The 27,342-nt window shown below is 44.0% G+C and overlaps 1 protein-coding gene across 1 annotated transcript in view; it reads left to right on the top strand.

Annotated features, from left to right (window-relative positions):
- Positions 1-27,342, top strand: part of SMAD9 (SMAD family member 9) — a 78,664-nt gene that overhangs the window by 37,615 nt on the left and 13,707 nt on the right. The window contains 3 exon segments of the mRNA XM_006085557.3: positions 9,470-9,495; positions 9,497-9,692; positions 23,965-24,221. Coding sequence (XP_006085619.1) covers positions 9,470-9,495; positions 9,497-9,692; positions 23,965-24,221 — 479 coding nt within the window.

The following is a 27,342-nucleotide window of genomic DNA, read 5'->3' as shown; positions in this document are numbered from 1 at the left end:
TAAACACTCTGTGACACAGGCATTACAGGCAAGGAAATGGACAATCAGAAAGACTATAGGACTTACCAAAAGTTACTTACCTAATACTGAGTGCTGGAATTCAAAATTTCTTGTTCTAATATTAAAGACTAGAGACCCGGTGCACAAAAATTTGTGCACTCAGGGGGGGGCGGTCCTCAGCCCAGCCTGTGCCCTCTCGCAGTCTGGGATCCCTCAGGGGATGACCACCTGCTGGCTTAGGCCCGCTCCCCGGGGGATTGGGCCTAAGATGACAATCAGACATCCCTCTGGCAGCCTGGAAGCCCTCGGGGGATGTCCACTTGCCAGCGGGGAGCAGGCCTAAACTGCAGTCGGACATCCTTAGCGCTGCTGAGGAGGCAGGAGAGGCTCCCACCACCACCGCTGTACTGGCAGCCATCAGCCTGGCTTGTGGCTGAGCAGAGCTCCTCCCATGTGAGAGTGCCTGACACCAGAGGCAGCTCCTGCATTGAGCGTCTGCCCCCTGGTGGTCAGTGTGTGTCATAGTGAACAGTCATTCCAAGTCTTCTGCTGTTAGGGTCAGTTTGCATATTACCCTTTACTATATAGGATAGAGGCCTGGTGCACGGGTGGGGGCCGGCTGGTTTGCCCTGAATGGTGTCCCGGATCAGGGTGGGGGTCCCGCTGGGGTGCCTGGCCAGCCTGGGTGAGGGGCTGATGGCTGTTTTCAGGCTGCCCGCACCCTCTTCAGGGTGGGGGTCCCCACTGGGGTGCCTGGCCAGCCTGAATGAGGGGCTGATGGCTGTTTTCAGGCTGGCCACACCCCCTTCAGGGTGGGGGTCCCCACTGAGGTGCCTGGCCAGCCTGGATGAGGGGCTGAGGGCTGTTTTCAGGCTGGCCACACCCCCTTTAGGGTGGGGGTCCCCACTGGGGTGCCTGGCCAGTCTGGATGAGGGGCTGAGGGCTGTTTTCAGGCAGGCCAAGCCTGCAACTGAAGCTCCCAGTCTCTCCTTTTTTTCTTTTTTTATTTTATTCTGGGATTTATTTACCTTCTGTAATTGAAACTTTGTTTCGGCTCCAGCTCCGAGGCCAGCTGGCTGAAAGCAGGTATTTGGAGTTTGTTTAGCTTCTATAATTGAAACATTGTTGCTTAGAGTGTAGGTTAGAGCCTGGCTAAGGCAGGTGGGGAACTTGGCTTCCTCCATCGCCGGGGCAACCAAGCCTCATGTTCGCTTCAGGTGTGTGGCTGCCGGCCGCCATCTTGGTTGGCAGTTAATTTGCATATCACCCTGATTAGCCAATGGGAAGCGTAGCGGAGGTATGGTTAATTACCATGTTTGTCTATTATTAGATAGTATGTTTAGCATAGAGCCTAAAATGCAGAAGTTGCTCAATAGTTGATTACATAGGCATTTGGACCTTGGGAGTAGAGCTTCTGGGTCATAGATCCAGATTCTATTGAGTCAGTAAGTAATGACTGAGCCTGCTTAAGTACCAGGCACTGTGTTAGTGCTAGAGGTGCAATGATTGATTATGACAATAGTCACTGCCTCTCACCTTCCAGAGACAGTGACTATTGAACACAATTATGTAAATAAGTGACAACGTGATAGAGGCCTTAGCAGTCCAGTCAAGTAATGATAAGGACTTGAACTAAAGAAGGGATGTGGTGACAGAAAGAAGGCAATTAATTTGAGATTGTAGAGTCACCAGGACTTGATGTGAGGATGAAGGCTGAGCTCTGGCCTGGAAGTCATGCACAGAATAGAGGAGGCAGTTGAAGTCTTGCCAGTGACTGACTTCACTGAGAAAGGAACACAATAGAAAGAGACCTCATTTGAGGACAGAGCCCTAGTTAAGAGACAGGAGGATAATTAATGTTGCAAATATACATTTACATAAAACACATTGTGCTATAAAGATTTCCTGTACTAAATTTGTATTCCTGCACTTATTAAACTAACAGGTTGGTGTGTGTTTTTTCTCTTCCCATTCATGAAGGACAGACCCCAAGATATATGCACAAGCTGACTAGTTTCTTACAAAAGGAATAGTCTTTTTAATTTCAAAGCAAATTGAGATTAACTGGCTCAGCTTCTTAATGTAACAAAATTCAACCACTTAAAGTGTGCAATTCAATGGTTTTTCATATGTTGTATTATATTTTTTAAGTTTATGAAATACTTATCACAGAAAATTTGCCATTTTAACCATTTTTAAGTTTATGTTCAAGTGGCATTAAGTATATTCACAATGCTGTGCAATCACCACCACTATCTATTTTCAAAGTTATTTCATCACCCCAAACAGAGACTCTGTGCCCATTAAACAGTAGCTCCTCATTCCCTGCCTTCCTCCCTGGGTAACTTCTATTCTACTTTTTGTCTCTGTGTATTGAATTTGCCTATTCTAAGGTATCCCATATAAATGGAATCATGCCATATTTGTTTTTTGTGTCTGGCTTATTTAATTTAGCATACTGTTTTCACAGTTCATCTATGTTATAGCATTTATCAGTTACTTCATTTGTGTGATTGAACAATATTTCATTATATAGGTATATCACATTTTTAAAAATTCATTTATTGATCTATGGATATATTTTTTTCCATCTTTAGGCTATTGTGAATAATGCTGCTATGAACATTGATGTGCAAGTATCTGTTTGAGTTGCTGCTTTTAATTCCTGTGGGAATATACCGAGGAGTAGAACAGCTGGGTCATACAGTAACTTTATATTAAGCCCCTTAATGTTATAGACAGATTTACTCCAGGACCTGCAGAAGGGTCATCTTGCTTTATAACTTTTTCACCAGTGTTACAGTTCATTTTCTCAAAGGGAAATGCCTTATTCATGGTTATTCAGTATGGTCAGATGACTACCTGCAGTGCCTGTTAAAACATACATGGTTGCATTCAACCACTGATCTATAGACTCAGAATTTCTGGGGGTTTGGCCAGGAATCTGCATTTATATACCCATTCATTCATTCATTCATTTAAATATGTTTTTAATTTTTGAGAAGAAGTGAGGGAGGGAGGGAGGGAGAGAGAGAGAGAGAGAGAGAGAGAGAGAGAGAGAGAGAGAGAGAGAAACATTGATGTGAGAGAGAAACATTGATTAGCTCCCTCCTGTACATGCTCTGACTGGGGATTGAACTCGAACCCTGGTCATGTGCCCTGACCTAGAATCAAGACAGCGACCTTGTGGTGCATGGAACAATCCTTAATCAACTGAGCCACATAGGCCAGGTCAGAATCTGCATTTTTAACAAGTTTTACTGGTGATTTTCATGCACACTTAAGCGTGAGAACTACTTTGAATGGACAATTCAACAAAGGCAGACTGATTCAAAATTTTAAGCTGTTGAACTCTATCTACACTAATAAAAGAGAAACATGGTAATTAGCTGTACCTCCGCTACCCTTCCCATTGGCTAATCAGGGCAATATGCAAATTAACTGCCAGCCAAGATGGCGGCCGGCAGCCAGGCAGCTTGAAGCTAACAGGAGGCTTGCTTGCTTGAGTGACGGAGGACTCCAACGTTCTCCGCCTGCCGCTGCCGGCCTCTGAGCTTGCAGTTTGAAACATTGTAACAAATATAGAAGCTAAACAAAACCCTAGAAACCTGCTTTCAGCCAGCCAGGATCTCAGAGCTGGAGTTGAAACAGTGTATCGATTATAGAACCCAAACAAACCAGATACCTGCTTTCAGCAGTGGAGGCCTCAGAGCTGGAGCCAAGCCTCAGAGCTAAAGCTGGCCCAGAATAAAAAATAAAAGAAAAAAAGGAGCGGTTGGGAGCTTCAGTCACCTGCCAGCCTGAAAACGGCCCTCAGCCCCTCACCCAGACTGGCCAGGCACCCCAGTGGGGATCCCCACCCTGAAGGGTGTGTGACCAGCTGCAAACAGCCATCATCCCTTCATCCAGGCTGGCCAGGCCCCCCAGTGGGGACCCCCACCCTGATCCAGGACACCCTTCAGGGCAAACCAGCTGGTCCCCACCCGTGCAGCAGGCCTCTATCCTATATAGTAAAAGGGTAATATGCCTCCCAGCACCAGGATCAGGGGAGCCGCGAGGCCTCTCAGCACCGGGATCAGCGTGACAGGGGGCAGCGCCCAAACCCCCTGATCGCCCTGCAGCTCTGTGTGTGACGGGGCAGGGCCACAACCTCCCTATCCGCTCTGCTCTGTTCGTGACAGGGGAAGGCGCCCCAACCCCCTGATCAGCCCTGCTCTGTGCCTGATAGGGGGGAGCTCTCCAACCCCCTGATCGCTCTGGGGCTCTGTGTGTGACAGGGTGTGGTGCCCCAACCCCCCCCACGGGCCCTGCTCTGTGTGTGACGGGGTAGAGCCATAACCTCCCCATCGGCCCTGCCCTGAGTGTGACAGGGTGCGGCACCCCAACCCCCTGATCCGCCCTGCTTTGTGTGTGACAGGGGGCGGTGCCCCAACTCCTCTATCAGCCCTACTCTGTGCTTGACAGGGGGGGAGCTAGAGATTGGGCCTGCCCTCTGCCACCCGAGAGCAGGCCTAAGCCAGCAGGTTGTTATCTCCCGAGGGGTCCCAGACTGCGAGAGGGCACAGGCCGGGCTGAGGGACCCCCCCTCCCCCCCCCCCGCGTGCACAAATTTTTGTGCACCGGGCCTCTAGTCACTTATATAACAAACTGACATTAGGAATGTATACAGAAGGAATCAGTTATTCTGAGGTTCTCTTTAAAGAGTTTTTCTTCTGCCTCAGGAGTTTTTATTGTGTAATGAATTAACTTCTGATAAGATACTATCTACTTGATTGAACATCATTTTATTAACCATGATCACTTTCCAATCACCTATCTAATCTAATAAAAGAGAAACATGCAAATTGACTGCACCTCCGCTACGCCCCAAGCCATGACCACCAGCCAATCAGAGCGAATATATGCAAATTAACCCAAACAAGATGGCGGCTGGCAGCCATGGAGCTGGAGCAAGCAGGAGGCGTGGTTGCCCCTGTGATGGAGGAAGCCAAGCTTCCCGCCTGCCCTGGCCGGCTGTGGCCTCTACTCAAGGCAACAAAGTTTCAATTATAGAAGATAAATAAATCCCAGATACCTGCGTCCAGCCAGCCTCCACTGGGAGCTTGGGTGGCTGGGGGCTTGGCCAGCCTGCAAACAGCCACCAGTCACTCACCCAGTCTGGCCAGGCACCTCAGGGGGGACCCCTACCCTGAAGGGGCTGTGGCCAGCCTGAAAACAGCCATCAGCCACTCACCCAGGCTGTCCTGGCACCCCAGCAGGACCCGCCTTCCTGAAGGGGGTGTGGCCAGCCTGAAAATGGCCCTCAGCCCCTCACCCAGGCTGGCCAGGCACCCAAGCGGGACTCCCACCCTGATCTGGGACACCCTTCAGGGCAAACCAGCTGGCCCCCATCTGTGCACCAGGCCTCTATCCTATATAATAAAAGGGTAATATGCAAATTGACCCTAACAGCAGAACGACTGGGAATGACACACATTGACCATCAGGCGGCAGACGCTCAATGTAGGAGCTGCCCCCTGGTGGTCAGTGTACTCCCACAGGGGGAGCTCTGCTCAGCCACAAGCCAGGCTGATGGCTGCCAGTACAGCGGTGGTGGTGGGAGCCTCTCCCGCCTCCTCAGCAGCGCTAAGGATGTCTGACTGCAGCTTAGGCCTGCTCCCTGCTGGCAAGTGGACATCCCTCGAGGGCTCCCGGGCTGCCAGAGGGATTTCTGTCTGCCAGCTTAGGACCGATCCCCCAGGGAACGGGCCTAAGCCAGCAGGTAGTCATCCCCCGAGGGGTCCCAGACTGCGAGACGGTACAAGCCAGGCTGAGGGACCCCCCGAGTGCACAAATTTTTGTGCACCAGGCCTCTAGTATATATATAAAAGCCCAGCGACCAGAACGGCGGAATGATCGGAACAACTGGTGGCTATGATGCGCACTGCGGGCAGCAAACCAGCCTGATCCGGGCCCCGATCGGCCGCCAACACCCTGATCAGGGGCGGGGCTGGCTGGCCAAGTGCCTGCAGCCCCTCCTCCCACCAGCCCGGCCCAATGAGGCCCCATTGGGGCGGGGCTGGCTGGACCCCCTGGACCCCACCTATATACAAATTCGTGCACCAGGCCTCTAGTAGGACTGATATTTGGGGAGAAGAACCCTTCTCACTGTGCCTTGGGCTCAAGGTTATAATCAGGTTTCAGCTGTCCTGTGTTTGGGGGCATATTTGAACTATCTCAGAGACAGAACATTGCCGTGGCCATTGTACAGTCCATGACAACAGAGGAGCTGAAAATTAAGCTAATTTCAAAGGGTTAGCTTTCTCTGTTATAAAAGCCAGATAACAGGCTCTTCTGTTACTGAGAAAAGCTAGGAGACTAGCTCCTCGGTTTGAAAATCTTATGAAGGCATTTAAACTCAATGATAAGTCATAAGTCAGAGGGAAAACTATTCAACCCTTTAGTGAGGAGTTTAGGACAACCCACTTCCCCTGTAGGACACTCACAATATCACTTACTATGTAACTGGTCTCTCTTTGGCAAAAACACTGTCCACCAAGGAGTTTAATGGCCAAAAAGGTTGGGTCAGGTCATCTTTGTGTAGTTTATCAGTTTGACATTCCTTTGTTTTACTTCTTTCTTATTGTCAACACACCACCCTGTTTTATTATGCCATAGAAACCCCAGAGAACCAGAATGGCTGACCTGTAAATACCACAGCTGATAGGCATTTAGTGCTATCAATGCCTAATGGAGATAAATTTGCAGATGAACAACTAAATATATCTATTTTCCAGGAGTGTTTTCTATTACCCCAAAATAAAACAAAAAATCCAAACAAAACCAAATGTTCTTACCTTCTATTTCCCAAGTGTTTTAAGGGATAGGTAGTATGGATTTCTTGGCATTTTAACTTTGGAATTCCTCAGTACCATAGAGTGGATGTTTGTTTAGCATCCTGTTTACTAGAATACATTAATCTTTTATTTTAACCTAACATTTGTTGTTCTTGATATTTACTATGGAATTGGATATTTAAGAAGTTAACAAATTTGTCCCATTTCTGTTTTTACTATAGATTTAGAATGGTGTCTTTCATTGGCTTAGAGAGGTGCTCTTAGAAATAGATGTAAATAGGGTTTTTACAAAATGTTGTGTCTTACAATAGACTAGAAAAATGTTGGTCTACTTTAGTGTTCATATAGAGCAGGTAATGATTTTGTATAAATATGATTTTGATTCCCTGGATATGAGTTGGGGCAAAGAATCTGCATACCTAACAAGTTCCCAGGTGATGCAGGCCTACAGTTCCATGAACCACACTGAGTGGGGAGGGTCCAAAGGAGTGTACTACTTAAAGTATTCCAATTCTTTTATAACTTAACAACCTTTTGTAAATCAAATAACCCCCTAATTTATCTGTTTAAAAAATGTATATTTAGTGCATAATGGAACACACTCTAGATACAAGAATTACAAGGATATTCAAAGAAAAGAAAGGTTATACAGTCAATAGAAGGGCAGAGCAAGAGTGTGAGTGACAAAGAACTCTGAACTTTTATTGGTTACTTAACTGAAAAATTTTGGGTGAAAACATAACATTCACAGATTTCTTAATGAAATACACAGCTCTCTTTAAAATATTTTTTTAATATATTTTACTAGAGGCCTGGTGCATGAGATTCATGCACAGGGGGGTGGGGGGCAGTCCCTCAGCCCAGCCTGCACCCTCTGCAATCTGGGACCCCTCGGGGGATGTCCAATTGCCTCTCACAATCCAGGACCACTGGCTCCTAACTGCTCGCCTGCCTGCCTGCCTGATCGCTCCTAACCACCTCTGCCTGCCTGCTTGATTGCCCCTAACTGTTCCCTTACCAGCCTAATCACCCCTAACTGCTCTCTTGTTGGCCTGATTGCCTCTAACTGCCTCTGCCTCGACCTGCACCTGGGACCCAGGATTCCCTCCTCTGGCCGGCCGCGGGCACCCAGAACCCGGGCCGGCTTCGCCCGGGCTGTCCACAGCCACCAGCGGCCGTGGGCAGGTGGCTTTGTCCAGGCTGCAGCCGCAGGTGCCCAGGTCCATGGGGTAGGCAGCTTGTACCTCTCCTGGGCTACAGGTGCTGGTGCAGCTGTTGGCGCCCGGGACCACGGGGTGGGCGGCTTGTCCCTCTCCTGGATCGCAGGTGCAGATGCAGCCGCTGGCATCTGGGACTGTTGGGACCATGGGACATGCAGATTGTCCCTCTCCCAGGCTGCAGGTGCAGTTGCTGGCGCCTGGGACCGCGAGGTGGGCGGCTTGTCCCTCTCCTGGGCAGCCACCCCAGCCGCTGGCACCCGGGACCGCAGGGCATGTGGCTTGTTCCTCTCCCAGGCCGGGTCACAGGCACAGGCACAGGCGCAGCCTCTGGCACCCAGGACCACAGGGTGTGTAACTTGTCCCTCTCCCAGGCCACAGGCGCAGGCGCTGGCACCCGGGACTGTGGGGCAGGTGGCTTGTCCCTCTACTGGGCCGTAGCCCCAGCCGCTGGCACCCAGGACCATGGGGCGGGGAGCTTGTCCTTCTCCCGGGCTGCAGCCTGGCTGGTCCCTATTCCTCTCTTGGGAGCTCATTTGTGCCTGTGTGGTCCCCATTCCTCTCTCCCCAGTGTTGAGTGTCTGAGCCGTTACAGCATGATGACCACTTGCATATTAGCTCTTTATTATATAGGATTGATTTTTTACAGAGAGGAAGGGAGAAGGAGAGGAATAGAGAGTTAGAAACATCGATGAGAGAGAAACATCGATTTGTGCCAGCAACCAAGGTACATGCCCTTGACCGGAATCAAACCTGGGACCCTTCAGTCCGCAGGCTGATGCTCTATTCACTGAGCCAAACCGGTCAGGGCTAAGATATTTTTTATGTCATAAGTAATTAAGTATTCCAATTGTACATAAAAGAGAATGAGAGTTTATTTAGATAGAATTTTATTTTCTTTCTTAAATAATTTAAAGTGCTATCCAATATTTCTGATGTGGTTTTATTATATCCAAACTATTATATTTCATCTTTAGTTTGTTAGGAAATGGTACTCTTTGCCACAGGGACTCAGTGTGGCATACAGTAACAGTAATACACTATCTTTCTCATGCGGAGATGAAGTGACCTGCCAGTTTCCTTTGAGCTGTGTTTCCTTTAGAGTTGATGAACTTTACATGAATCCACTCATATTCTTCTTCGCTTGGCCCCCTCAATAATCATAGATATGTGTACAAATACTGTAACTATGGGAGAGTCACTAGGTCTGTGGCCTCTGCCATAGATGCATTAACCAGATAAGCTCACCACAGTTTTCATTAAAGTGATAGATTTGAAATGATTTTAAGACAGCTTACTTGGTCTTGCAGCCAACTTTCTGCTTAACAGCATTAATCTAAATTTCCTGATGGAATCAGGAGATGGGAAGCCCAAGCATAATGGTAGTAATGTGCTATCTGGTTTGTTTTCTTTCAGACTTTCGGCCAGTTTGCTATGAGGAACCCCCAGCACTGGTGCTCAGTTGCCTACTATGAACTGAACAATCGAATTGGTGAGACGTTCCAGGCTTCCTCCCGAAGTGTACTTATAGATGGATTCACAGACCCTTCAAATAACAGGAACAGATTCTGTCTTGGACTTCTTTCTAATGTAAACAGAAACTCAACAATAGAAAATACCAGGAGACACATAGGAAAGGGTAAAAGAAATATGTAATTTCTTTTTCTGTTCTTCTGAGCTAAAATATGGAAACAGAAACAAGCCATTCATTGGCCATGTAACCTATTGGGATGGCACAGGGATGGGTTTTTCTGCCTATAAAATGGGCATGACATCTTTTGCGGGGTAGCATAGTGTGCATATTATGAAGACAAACAAGATGATAAATGTGAATACAGGATGAAATTATTAAATAAAAAGATTGTGGATTATTTTTGAGTTGCTCAAAGAGGCTAGATAACTTCTGAAGAAGAATAATTCTGGCTGGTTGATCATTTATATAAGGTAAAGTTACCTTTGGAAACTTAGAAGCTAGGGAGTTAAACATCCTGACTTATTTATCTTTGGAAATGACTGGGGCTCTCCTGTGTCCAGGCATTGTTACAGCAGCCCATGGCACAAGCCTCACTGGGGTCTGGCCAATGATGTTTTTGAAGCTTCCTTTATTGGCAGAGTCAATGGCTGAGTGGCAGGCCTGGTTGAGGATCTTTAAATCATTTTCTTTTATTTTAGAATAGTTGGTAGTGCCTGAGTGATACCTGGCTGCCCACTATCATGTCAGACTGTTCTGGAATCACAGGTGTAAAGAAACTTGAGAGCCAATTGATCTTTTCTCTTCCCATCCAGCACTCAGACCAGTTAGGAAAGGAGCCACATGAGCATTTTCTTTCATTATTTAATTTGGTGATGCATTCTAATATTCTTCCTAACATACCTCCTGAGTGCCTCCTGTTGTAGTAAATGTACAAGTCATAGATTAAAAACATTCATTGAATTCATTCATTGATGTTTATGAGATGCCATGTCCCGCGTGGCTTAGGGTTCGGGGTCTGGAGAAGGGCTGCGGGCAAATGACGAGACAAGACAAGAAATAATAATTTGGAAATTTGGGGGGCCAAGCGGAGAGTCCAACTCTAGGGGAAGGACTTCGCTGGTGCCCAGACCCTGCCAACCTTTTATTCAATTTTAGATACACATATTGTCCTTGGTCAGGCAGGCAATTCCGGTAACAGACAGACTGTCTTAAAGGTCAGTAAATATTAGTAAAGATTTACTTTGAGACTATTTGGTCAGGAAATTGCTTGAGCCACCATTGTCTTGTCTAAACAATTGGTGCATAGCTTTGGCCCTTGCCAGAGCTCAAGGTTCACCAGCATTCTGGGCTACTTGTTTACACTTTTCTGATAGTGAAGACAATGGGTAGCATCCAACATTGCCCCCTTTTCACTTCCTTAATAAATCTTGAAAAGTGAATGCCACCTGAAGGGTTTGAGTCCTTTTAAACCTCTTCATTCTGCATCTTCGGACTAGAAATAAACATAAGAACAAGAATGAGACAAGCAAATGTAAGGAGATCCAGTGGAAGGGATTAAATTCTTTCATGTCCTTTTTATTTATTTATTTATTTATTTATTTTTATTAAATCTTTATTGTTCAGATTATTACATTTGTTCCTCTTTTTCCCCCCCATAACTCCCCTCCACCCAGTTTCCACCCCACCCTCCTCCCTCACTCCCCACCCACTGTCCTCATTCAATGGGGCTTTGGTGCTCACTGAGTCTGCCCCCTGAGTGTGTCCTTTATGTTTCCACGGAGCTGCAAACTGGATGGTCCCATTCTGACCTCTGGGCTTCCTGGCTCCTGGATCTCTAGGGAGGTGCTAATCTAGCCTTTGCCTGAGGCTATCCAGCAAAAACCTCCCTGCAGGGCTTGGGCGGGGCAGGTCCCACGGGATCAACAGGGCAGGGCTAGCAGTTATGGCTGCTCTCAGTCCTGCCCTCAGAGGCTTTGCTTCTCAATGTCCCGGTAATCGCTGCAAGCCCCTCGGAGAGAAAGCTGCCCTCGAGTTCCGACTGCTGCCAGACAGTCCCGCTTCTCCCGTATGAGTCTGGGTCCCTAGAGACTTGCCCGGAACTGGAGCTCAGAGCCTGAGACTCCCTCCCGATTGAAAACGACAACCGCGCCCTCAGCCGCCAGCCCGCTCCCCATGCACCTCCGCACCTTAGTATTTTACATCCGCACTGCGCCTCCTCTGAGTCTCAGTATGCTTTTCTCTTTCCTCCTAGTTGTAGAATTTCCACTAAGCCAGCCTTCCTGTGGTTCTGGGTGATGTCCGTTCTGTCTTTTAGTTGTATTTTTGAAGTGGTTGTGCGAGGCAGCAATCTCCGGTGTTTACCTATGCTGCCATCTTGGTTTCTCCTCATGTCCTTTTTAAATTGCTACCAGGCATCCAAGGAATTAGTTTGTAAATTTGCCTGGGATAATTGTACAATATGCTGTTGTAATTCTAAATATCAAGGGTTGTGTTACCTTTACCCCAAGCACCAAGACGGTGATTTTTTTATTGATTCCCAAGGGTGTAAGGTACTATTATAGGGAACTGGGGTAACACCAATCTGGGAAAAATTATAATGACACTGTAAAGATATTCTTTGCTCTAAGCTGTGGATTTTATCACCCATCCACAAGACTATAGACTTTAGTGCCCACAATTCAATCTCAAACTGGCTGTCAATTCTTTTTTGTATCGACAATGTCTTAGTTACATTTTTCCTTAACTTATACAAACTGAGAAGTTTGAACAGTTTGTACCATGGATGAAGCAGCAATGCCCACAGAAGTAGGTAACATTATAAGGGCAAAGAGTCCTGCAATTAACATTCCAAGAAATCTTTTCTGTCATTTTAAGATTTTTACAAGATCATGTAACAGTTGGTAGGTTTGATGAAATTCCCAAGGCTCGGTTAGGTTAGTAGGAACCCAAGCGAAAGCAGACTGTTTTAAAATCATGAGGGAATCTTTTTGGAATGTAGAATTAATACAATGGGATAATGTGCAGCCTGTGCATGACACCTCATACAGATGGCTTGTAGCATTAAGGGTCACCTGGATGGGGCCTGAGAGGAGTACAAATGGATCAAATACACAGGCGGTGGCAAATACTGTCTTATTGGGAGTTCCCCATAAGGTACAAGTGGAGTTATCTGAGCTATAATTAAAACTATACCATTTAATAGGTGCAAGTGCAGCAGCTAATTTCCATTGCATATTTTGTAGGGGCCAATTGTCATGTTGTAATTGAGATCGAACAAATCCTTCTCCATGCCATGAAATGGAGTGATTAGCTTCAACATATAGATAGGAAGCGTTCCCCTTTCATTTTAGGGTGCTATTGTTACTATGCGCAGACCCGTAGGGGCTCCAATCCACAAAGAAAAAACTGTTATTAAGTTTGCTGCTGGTGGGGTAGTCACTATAACAGTCTTGCCAATTAATTTCTCCCTCAGTGGGGTGCCATTCATAAGACTTTCTACATAATGGCTTAGTGGTGGTGAGGGGGGCGGGTGTCTTAGTAAAGTTATTTTCTGTACCTCTCCCCAGAGTAAGTAGTGATAGTAGATGTATTTGGGCATTTGCTTCCCTCTCCTTTGGTGTCCATGCTAGCCAGAAGCCTCTCTTTAATTTTATGCACAAAGGAGCAGTGGTTTGATTCTGTGTCATACAAAAGGCAACACCCGTGTAACTATACTTTGCCCATATACTTCCTTGTCCCACTGATGGTCCTCCTGGGTGACCAAGGTGCTTGGTATTATTGGTGACTACATTAGGCAGGGGGTCAGCCCACGTAGGGGGTCTTACCCATGGTGGGTCAGGAACATAAGTCCAAAATACTTTCCCATTTGCCCCTGGTAGTATTACTGCACAGCTGATGACTGCTAGCAGGGTAAGAAAGACATTCTCAGGCATTCTTGGGTTTTGGTCTCCTCACAAATTCGCTCAGCTTTCTGGACCGTCTTCTTCACCATCCCCCAGGTGACCTCCGGCTGTTTGTCATCTGTTTCATCCTCCTCCCACTCCTTATCTTCAATGGGTTGCTTGGGCCTGCTGCTATCTGCGGCTGGGGTAGTCGATTGTCTGCAGCTGTAAGGCATGGCTCCAGGTGCAAGGTCCTCATTAACCTGGCCAGTTCCTCCCTTGGATCCATGTTGAAGTTTAATATTTCTTGCAAGAATCCACACGGGCTTCAAGAAATTTTCTGGAAATATACAAGCGTACCCTTGACCAAATGTTAACAGGGGATCGGGGCCCTTCCATAAAGCAGACTTGGGATCTTTCCATTTAACCAGTCCATTTTCCTTTGGCTTATTCTGACACCAATGTATTTCCATGAGTGTCTTGCCATCGGCATCACAAGTGAAAAAATTTAAAGTAATTAAGGCTTGGTGTAGTCTACCTACAGATGATTTCTCCATAATCCTTCCTTACTGTTTTTCAAGTTGGGATTTTAGCCTTTGATGTTGGCGTTCTATAATTGCCTGTCCTTGTAAATTATATGGTATTCCTATAATGTGCTAAATTTTTCATTTTTTTTATATTGTTTTATTGCTTAAAGTATTACAAAGAGTATTACATATGTCTCCTTTTTTTCCCCCCCTTGACATTCCCCTGGCCTCCCCCTACCCCCCAGTGTCTTGTGTCCATTGGTTATGCTTATATGCATGCATACAAGTCCTTCAGTTGATCTCTAACCACCCCCCCCCCCACCCTCCCCAGCCTTCCCGCTGTAGTTTGACAGTCTGTTCAATGCTGCTCTGCCTCTGTATCTATTTTGGTTCATCAGTTTATAATGGTCTTTATTATCCATAAATGAGTGAGATCATGTGGTATTTTTCTTTCATTGACTGGCTTATTTCACTTAGCATAATGCTCTCCAGTTCCATGCATGCTGTTGCAAATGATAAGAATTCCTTCTTTTTTACAGTATTCCATTGTGTAGATGTACCACAGTTTTCTAATCCATTCATCTGCTGATGGGCACTTAGGCTGTTTCCAGATCTTTGCTATGGTAAATTGTGCTGCTATGAACATAGGGATGCATATATCTTTTCTGATTGGTGTTTCTGGTTTCTTGGGATATATTCCTAGAAGTGGGATCACTGGGTCAAATGGGAGTTCCATTTTTAACTTTTTGAGGAAACTCCATACTGTCTTCCATAGTGGCTGCACCAGTCTGCATTCCCACTAGCAGTGCACGAGTGTTCCCTTTTCTCCACATCCTCTCCAACATTTGTCGTTTGTTGATTTGTTGATGATAGCCATTCTGACAGGCGTGAGATGATACCTCATTGTTGTTTTGATTTGCATCTCTCTGATGATTAGTGACTTTGAGCATGTTTTAATATGTTTTTTGGCTTTCTGAATGTCCTCTTTTGAAAAGTGTCTATTTAGATCCTTTGCCCATTTTTTGATTGGATTTTTTATCTTCCTTTTGTTAAGTTATATGAGTTCCCTATAAATGTTGGAGATTAAACCCTTATCTGTGATAACATTGGCAAATATGTTCTCCCATGCAGTGGGCTTTCTTGTTGCTTTGTTGATGGTTTCTTTTGCTGTGCAGAAGCTTTTTATTTTGATGTAGTCCCATTTGTTTATTTTCTCTTTAGTTTCCAATGCCCTAGGAGCAGTATCAGTGAAGAAATTGCTTCGGCATATGTCTGCGATTTTGTTGCGTTTGGATTCCTCTAGTATTTTTATGGTTTCCCGTCTTACATTTAAGTCCTTTATCCATTTTGAGTTTATTTTTGTGTATGGTGTAAGTTGGTGGTCTAGTTTCATTTTTTTGCATGTATCTGTCCAATTTTCCCAACACCATTTATTGAAGAGACTGTCTTGACTCCATTGTATATTTAAATTTTTGGATATGACAGCTTGTGTAATCGGGTCCGTTATCAGTTTTAATAATTTTTGGAATTCCCATGATGGCAAAAGCAGCTAGGCAATGATTAGTAACCTGTTTTGCCATTTTCCCCTGTAGATGCAGTAGCCCATAGGACCTTTAAAAAGGTGTCTACAGAGGCATACAATGCTCCAAGGCGTCCAAAAGGAGTAAAATGTGTCACATCCATTTGCCAGATTTGGTCCCTTATCAATCCTCCAGGGTTAATTCCTGTATTAGGCCCTTCAGGCAGATGTAACATGCAAGTGGGACATTCCTTGGTAATCTGTTTTGCCTGCTGTTGAGTGATTGAGAATTGTTTAGACAACATTTTGGCAGGCTGATGTAAAAGCTGATTAGATTCTGTGGTCTGTTTTAATAAAGCAACCAATTGATCAGCATGTGCATTTCCTTTTGTTAGAGGACCAAGTAATTCGCTGTGGGCTCTAATATGAGTGATGTAGAAAGGGTATTGTCTCTGTTGCACAATCCACTGAACTTGTTTAAATAGTATAAATAGACTTTGGTCACTGAGCCATTTTAATTGAGCAGTTTCAATTCTATTCACTAGGCTTGCAGCGTAAGCAGAGTCAGAGATAATATTAAGAGGCTCTTGGAAATCCTGCAATGCAGCCTTAATAGCCTCTAATTCAGTTCTTTGTACAGAAGTATGACTGGTCAGTATGACCCGGTCTAAATTCATTGTATGATAAGCAGCTTTACCATTAGATGATCCATCAGTAAAAACAGTTAATGCTCCAGGAGTAGGTTCTTGCCTAGTATTTTTTGGTATAATAATAGGAGTATAATATACAAATTGTAGTAATTTGTCTTTTAATAGGTGACAACTAAGTTCCCCTGAATATCCACTTAGTCCAATTTGCCAATTTAAATCAGTTTGAGATAACATTTCTAATTGCTTCCCTGTGAGGGGAAGATAGATGCACTGGGGTTCTTCTCTAAGCTGCCTGCAGCACTTTCTGAGTTGAGATATTAAGCTGCCTGCCATGAGTTCTGTATATGTAACTGCAGTTTTAGAAGATTGATGTCCTAGGTCAGTGATGGCGAACCTTTTGAGCTCGGCGTGTCAGCATTTTGAAAAACCCTAACTTAACTCTGGTGCCGTGTCACATATAGAAATTTTTTTATATTTGCAACCATAGTAAAACAAAGACTTATATTTATTTTATATATTTAAATGCCATTTAACAAAGAAAAATCAACCAGAAAAGTGAGTTCGCATGTCACCTCTGACATTCGTGTCATAGGTTCGCCATCACTGTCCTAGGTGGACCCATTCAATAATAGCGGGAGAGTTTTTATTTTGGAAGATGACTCCAGTGGGACTATTTGCAGTATAGTTAATCTGTCCAAATAAAGGCAATTCAGGCTGCACCTGTGCTACTTGGGCTGAGGAGATCGCCTGCTCAATTCTTAGCAACTCCTTCCTAGCTTCATCTGTTAATGTTCAGGGCGAGGAAAGATTCGAGTCACCCCTAAGTATATTAAATAAATTTGCAATTTCTCCCTTAGAGATTTTCAGATAAGGTCTTAACCAGTTAATGTCCCCTAATAATTTTTGAAGGTCATTTAAAGTTTTAAGGCAGTCTTTTCATATTTCCACCTTTTGAGGCCTAATACATTGGTTTTCACTTATGGTTCCCAGATATTTGAAAGGCGTCTCTTTCTGTACCTTTTCTGGAGCAAATTTTAAGCCCCATTTAGGGAGTTCCTTTTCTAATTGGGAAAACATTGCCAAAGTCTGCTCTTCCTGTGGACTCACTAAGAGCAAGTCATCCATGTAATGAATAATGTAATATCAGGAATATTTGTCCCTTAAAGGCTGAACAGGTTGAGCTACATATTTTTGTCACAAGGTGGGGCTATTGGCCATTCCTTGAGGCAAAACTTTCCATTGATATCTTTATTATTAATAGCTGGCACTGAAAATGAAAATCTTTGTTTATCTTGAGGTGCCAAGGAAATGGTGAAAAAATAATCCTTAAGATCTACTACTATAAGAGACCAATCTAGAGAGATTGTGAAGGTGCTGGGAGTCCAGGCTGTAAAGCTCCCATGGTATGCATAGTGGCGTTAACCACTCTAAGATCATGTAACAATCGCCATTTTCCTGTCGCCTTCTTAGCTATAGTAAATATAGGCGGATTCCAAGGACTATTGGGAGGCTCTATGTGGCCAGATTCTCTATTTGTTCCTGTATTAATTCATGAATATGACCTAATTTCTCCATGGTTAATGGCCACTGATCCACTCATATAAGTCTATCATCTTCCCTTTGTATAAGATCAGCATGAGGGTGGAGAGACTGAGCAGTGACCACTCCTAAAAAGTTTGATATCCTAATCCTAATCTTCCTGGGTTTCCTTTGGCTTGGATGGGCTCTTTAATTCTCTGATTATTTTTTCCTAAGCCTTGACCAGTCTGATATCCCATCTGATTAACTGCATTCCTTTGCCGGTTATAATACAAGCTTGTAAACCTTCTAAAACATCCTGGCCCCATAAGTTGACCGCAATTCCAGAGACTATTAGGGCTGAAACCATCCTGTCTGTCCTTCCTCATCTTGCCACCTTGCCACTGCAACACTACGTTGTGTATTATCAGGAACTCCAACCCCCCAAATAGAGCCCATAGCTTCTACCATGGACCAACTTGGAGGCCAGAATTCTTTGCTGATAATGCTGACATCCGCTCCAGTGTCTACTAAACCGTTTAAACAGTTTTATCTCTATTCTTAAATTAATCATAGGATGGGTTTTTCTAATTTCATGTATCCAATAGATATCTGAGCTTCCAAATCCTTGTGTTCCTCTTTTCCTATTTATAGCCTCGTGTTGCTGAATAAAAGGTAGAAGTAGTATCTGAGCAATTCTTTGTCCTGGAGTAATTTGCATAATATGATTGTATTCTAGTATTACCTTGATTTCTCCCTCATAGTCTGAATCTATGACTCCAGGCAGAACAGTTAGTCCTTTCAGAGTGTTTCCATTTATCCCTAAGATTAATCCTAACGTTCCCAGTTGCACAGGTCCCCAGATTCCTGTAGGAACAGCTTGCTGAGCCATATTGGGGGTCAAAGTGACTGCTATAGTGTTCTTAAGATCTAGGTCTGTGCTCCCTGGAGTGGCTCAGATGAGGGAATCCACTGTGGGCCTTGCAGGGCAAAAACCCCCTATTGATGATGGGGCTGGGGGCAGCCCCTTTGGCCGTTTCCCTGCAGTTGGCCATTCCCTATGTCTTGATCTAACAGCTGCCCATTTTTATGAAATTTCGATCTACATTGACCGGCCCAATGGTTTCCTTTGTGACATCTAAGACACAAGGAGGTTGAATCTGCATTGATTGAATCGGGAGGCGGAATGCTCACTCCTTTCCCTTGAGCACCACCTTGTGTGCTTCTTGGTTGTCTATATTCTTTTTTAAAATGTCCTGTTCTTCCACAATTAAAGCACCTTTTATTCCCTGCTGTTACAGCAGCAGCTAGTAAGTTTGCTCGAAAAGTGCCTGATCCTACATTCTGACATGCTCGAATCATTTCTGTAATGGTACTATTTTTTCTCAGAGGTGTCAGGCATTTCTTACAATCAGCATTGGCATTCTCATAAGCTAATTGCTGAATTAAAATGTCTCCTGCTGTTTCATGCTGAATCTGTCATCTCATTGCTCATGTGAAGTGAGCCACAAAGTCAGAAAATGACTCTGTAGACCCCTGCATACATTTACTAAAAGCTCCCTCAGGGTCCCCTTTTTCTGGTAAAGCCCACCAAGCTCTTCTTCCACAAAGTCTAACTTGCTCATAAGCCTGTTGCGCAAAATTTAGCTGATTTTGCACGTCACTGTATTGTCCCAGCCCTGCTAACATTTCATAAGTTATTTGATCATTCAGCCTGCAGTTTGTGTGGGCTTGCTCCTGACATTTCTCCAAAAGTTCTCCCTTCCATAGTAAATAATCTCCTCCATCAAGAGTTGTGCAAGCCAGAGAATACCAATCATAAGCAGCTAAAAATGCTTCAGGAATGTTAGTCATAATTTCTCTGGTAAAAGGAGCAGTAGGACCATTTTGGACTATGCTCTCACGCAAGGCCTTTATCATTTCAAAGTCAAATTTTCATGCTGTCTTATTATATGATTCGGGAGCTGTGGGTCAGCTACCCGTGTAATAGGAAAAGCAAGTCTCTCCTCCACTGTCATGCCCTTTAATCCTTCTCAGATAGCTCTTTGCATAGGTGATTCTATTAATAGCGAATTAAATATTTCAGGATTAGGATATGGAGGTCGACCCCTCAGATTGAGGACTTTTTTGTTTGTTTGTTTCTTTTTAAATTAAATCTTTATTGTTCAGATTATTATAGTTGTTCCTCTTTTTCCCTCCCATAGCGCCCCTCAACCCAGTTCCCACCTCACCCTCTGCCCTTACCCCCCCCCACTGTCCTCATCCATAGGTGTACGATTTTTGTCCAGTCTCTTCCCGCACCCCCACACCCCTTTCCCCCCCGCCCCCGAGACTAGTCAGTCCACTCCCTTTCTATGCCCCTGATTCTATTATATTCACCAGTTTATTCTGTTCATCAGATTTTTTGTTCACTTGAATTTTAGATTCACTTGTTGATAGATATGTATTTGTTGTTCATAACTTTTATCTTTACCTTTTTCTTCTTCTTCCTCTTCTTAAAGAATACCTTTCAGCATTTCATATAATACTGGTTTGGTGGTGATGAACTCCTTTAGCTTTTTCTTATCTGTGAAGCTCTTTATCTGACCTTCAATTCTGAATGATAGCTTTGCTGGGTAAAGTAATCTTGGTTGTAGGTTCTTGGCATTCATCACTTTGAATATTTCTTGCCACTCCCTTCTGGCCTGCATAGTTTCTGTTGAGAAACCAGCTGACAATTGTATGGGTACTCCCTTGTAGGTAACTGACTTTTTTTCTCTTGCTGCTTTTAAGATTCTCTCTTTGTCTTTTGCTCTTGGCATTTTAATTATGATGTGTCTTGGTGTGGTCTTCTTTGGATTCCTTTTGTTTGGGGTTCTCTGTGCTTCCTGGACTTGTAAGTCTATTTCTTTCACCAGGTAGGGGAAGTTTTCTGTCATTATTTCTTCAAATAGGTTTTCAATATCTTGCTCTCTCTCTTGCACCCCCATAATTTGGATGTTGGTACCCTTGAAGTTGTCCCAGAGGCTCCTTACACTATCTTCATATTTTTGGATTCTTTTTTCTTTTTGTTTTTCTGGTTGGGTGATTTTTGCTTCTTCATATTTCCAATCTTTGACTTGATTCTTGCAATCCTCTAGTCTGCTGTTGGAACTCTGTATAATATTCTTTATTTCAGTCAGTGTATGCTTAATTTCTAGTTGGTCCTTGTTCATATCCTTGAGGGTCTCACTAGATTTCTTGAGGGTCTCACTAAATTTATCGGCGGTTTCTAGAAAATTCTTGAAAGACCTTAAAAGTGTGGTTTTGAACTCTATATCCAGTAGTTTGCTTTCCTCCATTTCTGTCATTTGTGACCTGTTTCTTTGTCTCCGCATTTTGGCTGCTTTCCTGTGTTGATAGAGTGGCTTTGTGTGCTAGGTGTCCTGTAGGGCCCAGTGGCTCAGCCTCCCCAATTACCTGCGGTGGACACTCTTGGTGCACCCCTTTGTGGGCTTTGTGCACAGTCTTGTTGTAGTTAAGCCTTGATTATTGTAGGTATCACTGGGAGGAATTGACCTCCAGGCCAATTGGCTGTGAGAATCAGCCGTGTCTCCAGTGGGAGAACTTCTGTGCTGGAGACACCCTTATGGGGCAAGGCTTGCTTCAATGGGGCTTTGGTGCTCACTGAGTCTGCCCCCTGAGTGTGTCCCTTATGGATCTGAGGAGTTGTAATCTGGATGCACCCACTATGACCACTGGGTACACTGGCTCTTGGATCTCTAAGGAGTTGCTAATTTAGCCTCTGCCGTAGGCTACCCAGCAGGTGGTACGGAGAGATCTGCAGATTCCTCTCCTTTGTTTGGGATTTGGAGGTGCCCATATGAGGCCCAGTTGTGAAGCAATGCAAGCTGCTGTGGGGCCTTGGGCCTTCTTTTGGATGTTCTGGGTCTCTCTGACCCAGCTGCAGTTTGTTAGGTAATTTTCAGATTGCAAAGGGCCAGGCCTTTCATATGCAAAAGCCTCTGCACACAGCTTGGGTGTGGTGGGGTCTCAGGGAATCAACAGGGCGGAGCAAACAGCTATGGCTGATCCTCAGTCCTGCCCTAAGAGGTCCCGGGTCTCAGTGTCCCGCAGTAATCGCTGCAAGCACCTCTGAGAGAAAGCCGCCCTCGAGTTCCGACTGATGCCAGACAGTCCAGTTCCTCCCTGTATGAGTCTGGGTCCCCAGAGACTCTCCCGGAACTGGAGTTCAGAGCAGTTGGGAGCTTGAGACTCCCTCCCGATTGAAAAAGACAACCGCCTCCTCAGTTGCCAGCCCTTTCCACTTGCGCCTCTGTACCTCTGCACTTTACTTCCGCAGCTCCTCTGAGTCTCAGTGTGCTTTTCTCTTTCCTTCTAGTTGTAGAATTTCCACCCCGCCAGCCTTCCTGTGGTTCTGGATGATGTCCGTTTTGTCTTTTAGTTGTATTTTTGAAGTGGTTGTGGGAGGCAGCAATTTCCGGTGTTTACCTATGCCGCCATCTTGGTTTCTCTCCTTGAGGATGTTTTTAGCAAAGGCCAGCTTAGGAGTACCCTAATTAAGTTAATAACAATGTACCTACCTATATAGTTTAAGTTTAAAAAATTTAGCTCTCAAAAGAAATTTCAGTCGTTGTACTGGTGATATTTGGCTCTAGTGACTAATGAATTTGCCGACCACTGTCCTAGCCAATTAGGAACATACTTCTGCCTACACCTCAAGGCCTGGGTCATGGGTGTCAGACCCCAAGCCATTCAGGGAGAATGAATAATGAATATGAGAAAGAAAAGGGAGAGGAAGGCTGAGAGATGAGAGGAGCAGTCTGATCTGGGTAGGGAGAGGGGAACCTTAGCCTGAATATCAACAGCTGTGCTTTATCTGTGTGACCCTGGATCAGTTTCTTCAGAGTGATATGGTTAGAATACATAATCCTGAAAACCATTATTTTCTAAAATTGTATTAAGGGAAAGAAGATGGGAAACGGAGACAATAGATATGTTGGGAGGTATTCACATACAAAGGCCCTCAATTGCTACTTAAAACCTGACAAAGAAATTCAGCAGCTGTCTGAGTAATGTTTCCTAAATGCAAAGTTATGCAAATTTGGGTCTGAGAACCCCTGAAGCGCTATAAATTCTTTTTTAAAATTTTGTTTGAGGCAACCTAAAATATATCACTGTAAGTATATTCTGGTTCATTTCTAGGAATATCTTGTAACTGCAGGATGATTGAGTTTACAATCATGTAGTAGTGGTAGAGAATTTTATTTCCGTTAAAAGGTTGGAGAAAAGTTGTTCTGGTATTTAATATCCACAGACTAGACTTTCTTCATTTTATCTAACCCCAGTCACTTGCTATATATTTATGTTGAATTTCAAAACCAGAAATTTGAAGGGAAATAACGCAAACTTAATTTGGAGTAAAAACTAGTGTGAGCAGTGCCTTTTAATTCCAAGAATGTGAGAGAAAGTAACATAAACTACATTTTGATTGTCTATATCTGAAAATGTGGCAAGAATTTCTTTGTTTATAAGTAAAAAATAGGCATTATTTCTATGATCTATATTAGAAGTTGAATTAGGTCTCTTTGAGGTATTCATTAAGAGAAATGGATTTATAATTGTTGGTAAAAAATAAAATTTAAACTTCATTTATTGTTTCCTCTGAAGTGGGTTTAGTGTATACACTTAAGTAATATTTTTCATATTACCGTGTCCAGTTTTAATTTTTTTTACTTATATATGTACTAGAAGGGCTATTTGGTATTTTCTGCCTTAAGTATTCATTTTGTATTAAATATTATGAGCTTACTTTTATTTATTTTTTTAAAAAATGTTTTTATTGATTTTTAGAGAGAGAGGAAGGGAAAGGGATAGAGAGATAGAAACATCAATAAGAGAGAAACATTATCGATCAGCTGCCTCCCACACATCCCCTACTGGGGATCAAGCCTGCAACTCATGCATGTGCCCTGACCAGTAATCAAACCGTGACCTTCTGGTTCATGAGTCGACACTCAACCTCTGAGCCATACCAGCTGGGTGATCTTACTTTTAGAGTGAATGAATGTGAGATTGAGAAAATGATGGAGAGAGCTGATTTACTTGTTCTGTGCTGTGATGGTAAACATGGGTTGCAATCCACTTTTATTTTAAATGGACTCATGGAAAAAGCACAAATTAGAATTAAAACAAGTTGGCAATTAGGTCACATATTTTACTAAGCTGTGATTGGTAATATGAAAATTAACTTCACAGTAGATAGTCATATTTCTTCAGGTTACAAAGGTCAATGAGAAGAGAATGGTGGTACAGCTAAGCTAAAGATGGTACAGGTATTTGAAGACTGTTTTTGCCTCATAGGTGTGCATTTATATTATGTCGGGGGAGAGGTCTATGCTGAGTGTGTGAGCGACAGCAGCATCTTTGTCCAGAGCCGGAACTGCAACTATCAGCACGGTTTCCACCCAGCCACTGTCTGCAAGATCCCCAGTGGTTGTAGCCTCAAGATCTTCAGCAACCAGCTCTTTGCTCAGCTACTTGCTCAGTCAGTCCACCATGGATTTGAAGTCGTCTATGAGTTAACTAAGATGTGCACTATCCGGATGAGTTTCGTTAAGGTAAGGAGTGCTTGCTTCCACATTGAAGATGGAAACTGAAAAACAAAAAAGGCATTCTTTGGTTGATGTGGCAGTTACACAGCCAGCTCTAGTAGACAGCAGGGGTTTTTTTTTGAAGTTTATTTCTATGAGTATGATCTCTCTTGTTTAGCAATTATAAGAAAATTCTTAAGCATAACACTTTTGGGGGGAAAACAACTTTAAGTAGTTATCTGATTTTTAATGCAGAAGATAAAGTGACAATAATATTTTTATAAGATGCAAGGCTATAGAGATTTTTCCAACCCTCAAATTGCCAAGCATGATTATCCTATATAATAAAGAGGTGATATGAAAATTAACTCTCACACCCTCACAAGATGGCTGCCTACGACCAGGCCGGCAGGGGGTTAGTGAGGGATGATCAAACAACTGAATAGCAGGCTGCGTGGGGCAACCAGGCCAGCGGGGGGGGCCTGTGAGGGGCAAACAGGCCCACAGGTCGGGCAGTTGGGGGCAACCAGGCCAGTGCGGGGGGAAGTTGGGGGCAACCTGGCTGGCAGCGAGGGGCAGTTAGGGGTAACCAGGCAGGCATGCAGAGGCAGTGAGGGGCGATCAGGCTTGCAGGGGCGGCAGTTAGGGGTGACCAGGCAGGTAGGCAGGTGAGCAATTAGGTACCAGTGGTCCTGGATTGGAGAGGGTGCAGGCTGGGCTGAGGGCACGAATTTTGTGCACCAGGCCTCTAGTAACTTAATAAATGTTGATGAATTTGCCTGAATGAAATTAGAGACTCCTCTAACTCTTAGCATACAGGCAAATGGAAGAGGTAATATTCTATATAATAAAAGGCCAGAGGTGTCACAACTGAAATGACCAGAGACCAGACCACCATGGCCCTTCATGGGCTGGCCCTGCCCCCAATCAAGTTGTTAGGGGCAATCAGGCAGGCATGCAGAGTGGTTTAGGGTGATAAGGTAGGCAGGCCAGCTGCTAGGGGCGATCAGGTAAGCAGATGGCCCCTCACTGGGCTGGCCCCACCCCCAAGCAAGTGGTTAGGGGCAATGAGGCAGGCAGAGTACTTAGTGGTGATCAGGTAGGCAAACCAGCGGTTAGGGGTGATCAGGTAGCCAGGCAAGTGGTTAGGGGCGATCAGGTAGGCAGGCCAGCAGTTAGAGGAGATCAAGTAGGCAGACGACCCCTTGCCGGGCTGGCCCCACCCCCATGCAAGCAGTTAGGGGTGATCAGGTAGGCAGACCAACAGTTAGGGGTGATCAGGTAGGCAGACAGCCCCTTGCTGGGCTGGCCCCGCCCCCAAGCAAGCAGTTAGGGGCAATCAGGCAGGCAGGCAGAGTGGTTAGGGGCGACCAGGTAGGCAGACCAGCAGTTAGGGGTGATCACGTAGGAGGCAAGTGGTTAGGGGCCATCAGGTAGGCAGGCCAGCGGTTAGGGGAGATCAGGTAGGCAAACGGCCCCTCACAGGACTGGCCCTGCCCCCCAGCAAAGAAAGAGGGAGGCCCAGGCCAGCCAAGCCATCGCACCCCAGCCTGTCACCTGCAGAGGGAGGCCACTGGTGGCAGGGGATGGGGTCAGCACTGCACAGATGGCAAGCAGTGGCAGCGGTGGGGATGGGGCCAGCTGCCTTGCAGACGGGGGAAGGAAAGCCCTGCTAGGCCCTGATCTCAAGCCAGGCCTAGGGACCCTAACCGAGGGGTCCCAGATTGTGAGAGGGTGCAGGCTGGGCTGAGGGACACCCCCCCGAGTGCACAAATTTTTGTGCACTGGGCCTCTAGTGTGTGTGTGTATATATATATTAGAAACATTATGATGAGTATGATTAAATTGAGAGAGTAATAATATTCTGTTTATGAATATTTATGAAATTTATCAAATTAGAGCTTATTAAAGTTGATGTGAAGGTTGGAAAACTGAGGAAGTTACAACTGAATTTTCACATTGAAGTTAAAGGCCTCAGTTTCAACATCTGCTGTTTCATCTCTTGCAAAGTGATTGCAAATAATTATATTTCAAAGTCTTAGCTTATTTATCAAACTACCTACATGTATTGACACAATTTTCACATTGTCACATATCCATCCAAACAATCAGTATGTCTTGTTCTAGATATTTTTCAAGTAAAATTTATTAGTCTTTTAAAATTACCATGAAAAATAATTGTCCGTTTTTTCTGTACTCAAATTATGTTTTTATTATATTTTTAATTTTAGTAATTTTTAAAAATCTAGAATACAAATACAATTTAAAAATGACTTCTTGAAACTATTTCTCTTTTGTGATGACAAAGCAGTTTTATTCTGTTTTACTGGTAAGCTGTAAAAAGCATTTTTACATTGTAAAACAATTAACTAATATCTGGAAATTTTTTCCAATTTCTGATGCTTTAGACTCAGCAGAGGGGATTAAATTGCCATTAATGAACAATCATTTGAATTGTATGGTTATTTTTCCAGGTCTTTGTTTTTAAAATTAGGATGAAATACCAATATCTCAGAGGTAATTATTTCACTATAATATATACTTGCATAGAAATCTGATTTTCCAAAAATCAACCAGATGTATTTAATAGATATACAACATTTAAATCATAAAACTGCACAATTCACTGAAAACAAAGTCCCTAATATTTCAGGGACTTTAAAAAAATTCTTAGCAAATATAACTACAGATGATCAGTTTAAAAGAAATTTAAAAGCTCTCATCACATTAAAGAAATGTGTAACAATGGGAGGTGATGGATCTTAACTAAACTTATCGTGGTAATCATTTTGCAATATATGCATATACCAAATCATTATATTGTATACTGAAAACTGATACAATGTCATGTATCAATTATATCTCAATAAAACTGGGGAGGGGGGAGACAGTACAAATTAAAAGAACATAAAATATTTCATTACTAATTTCATACTGATTATATATTGATATGATAATATTTTGGATATATTGGATTGAGTAAAACATTATTAGATTTTAAAAAATACAAATGAAATAAATTATAGATGACTAAACACTAGTGGCTATTCTTGGGGGATGATAGACTAGATCATCTTTAAGGACTCTTTCAGCTCTAATTCTTACTAATTCTAGGGCTCATTTCATCAGTCAACAAATATTTTTGAGC

The sequence above is a fragment of the Myotis lucifugus genome, unplaced genomic scaffold (genome assembly GCF_000147115.1).
Source record: "Myotis lucifugus unplaced genomic scaffold, Myoluc2.0 scaffold_19, whole genome shotgun sequence".
Classification (NCBI taxonomy): Eukaryota; Metazoa; Chordata; class Mammalia; order Chiroptera; family Vespertilionidae; genus Myotis; species Myotis lucifugus.
This window is presented reverse-complemented; position numbering and strand designations above follow the sequence as displayed.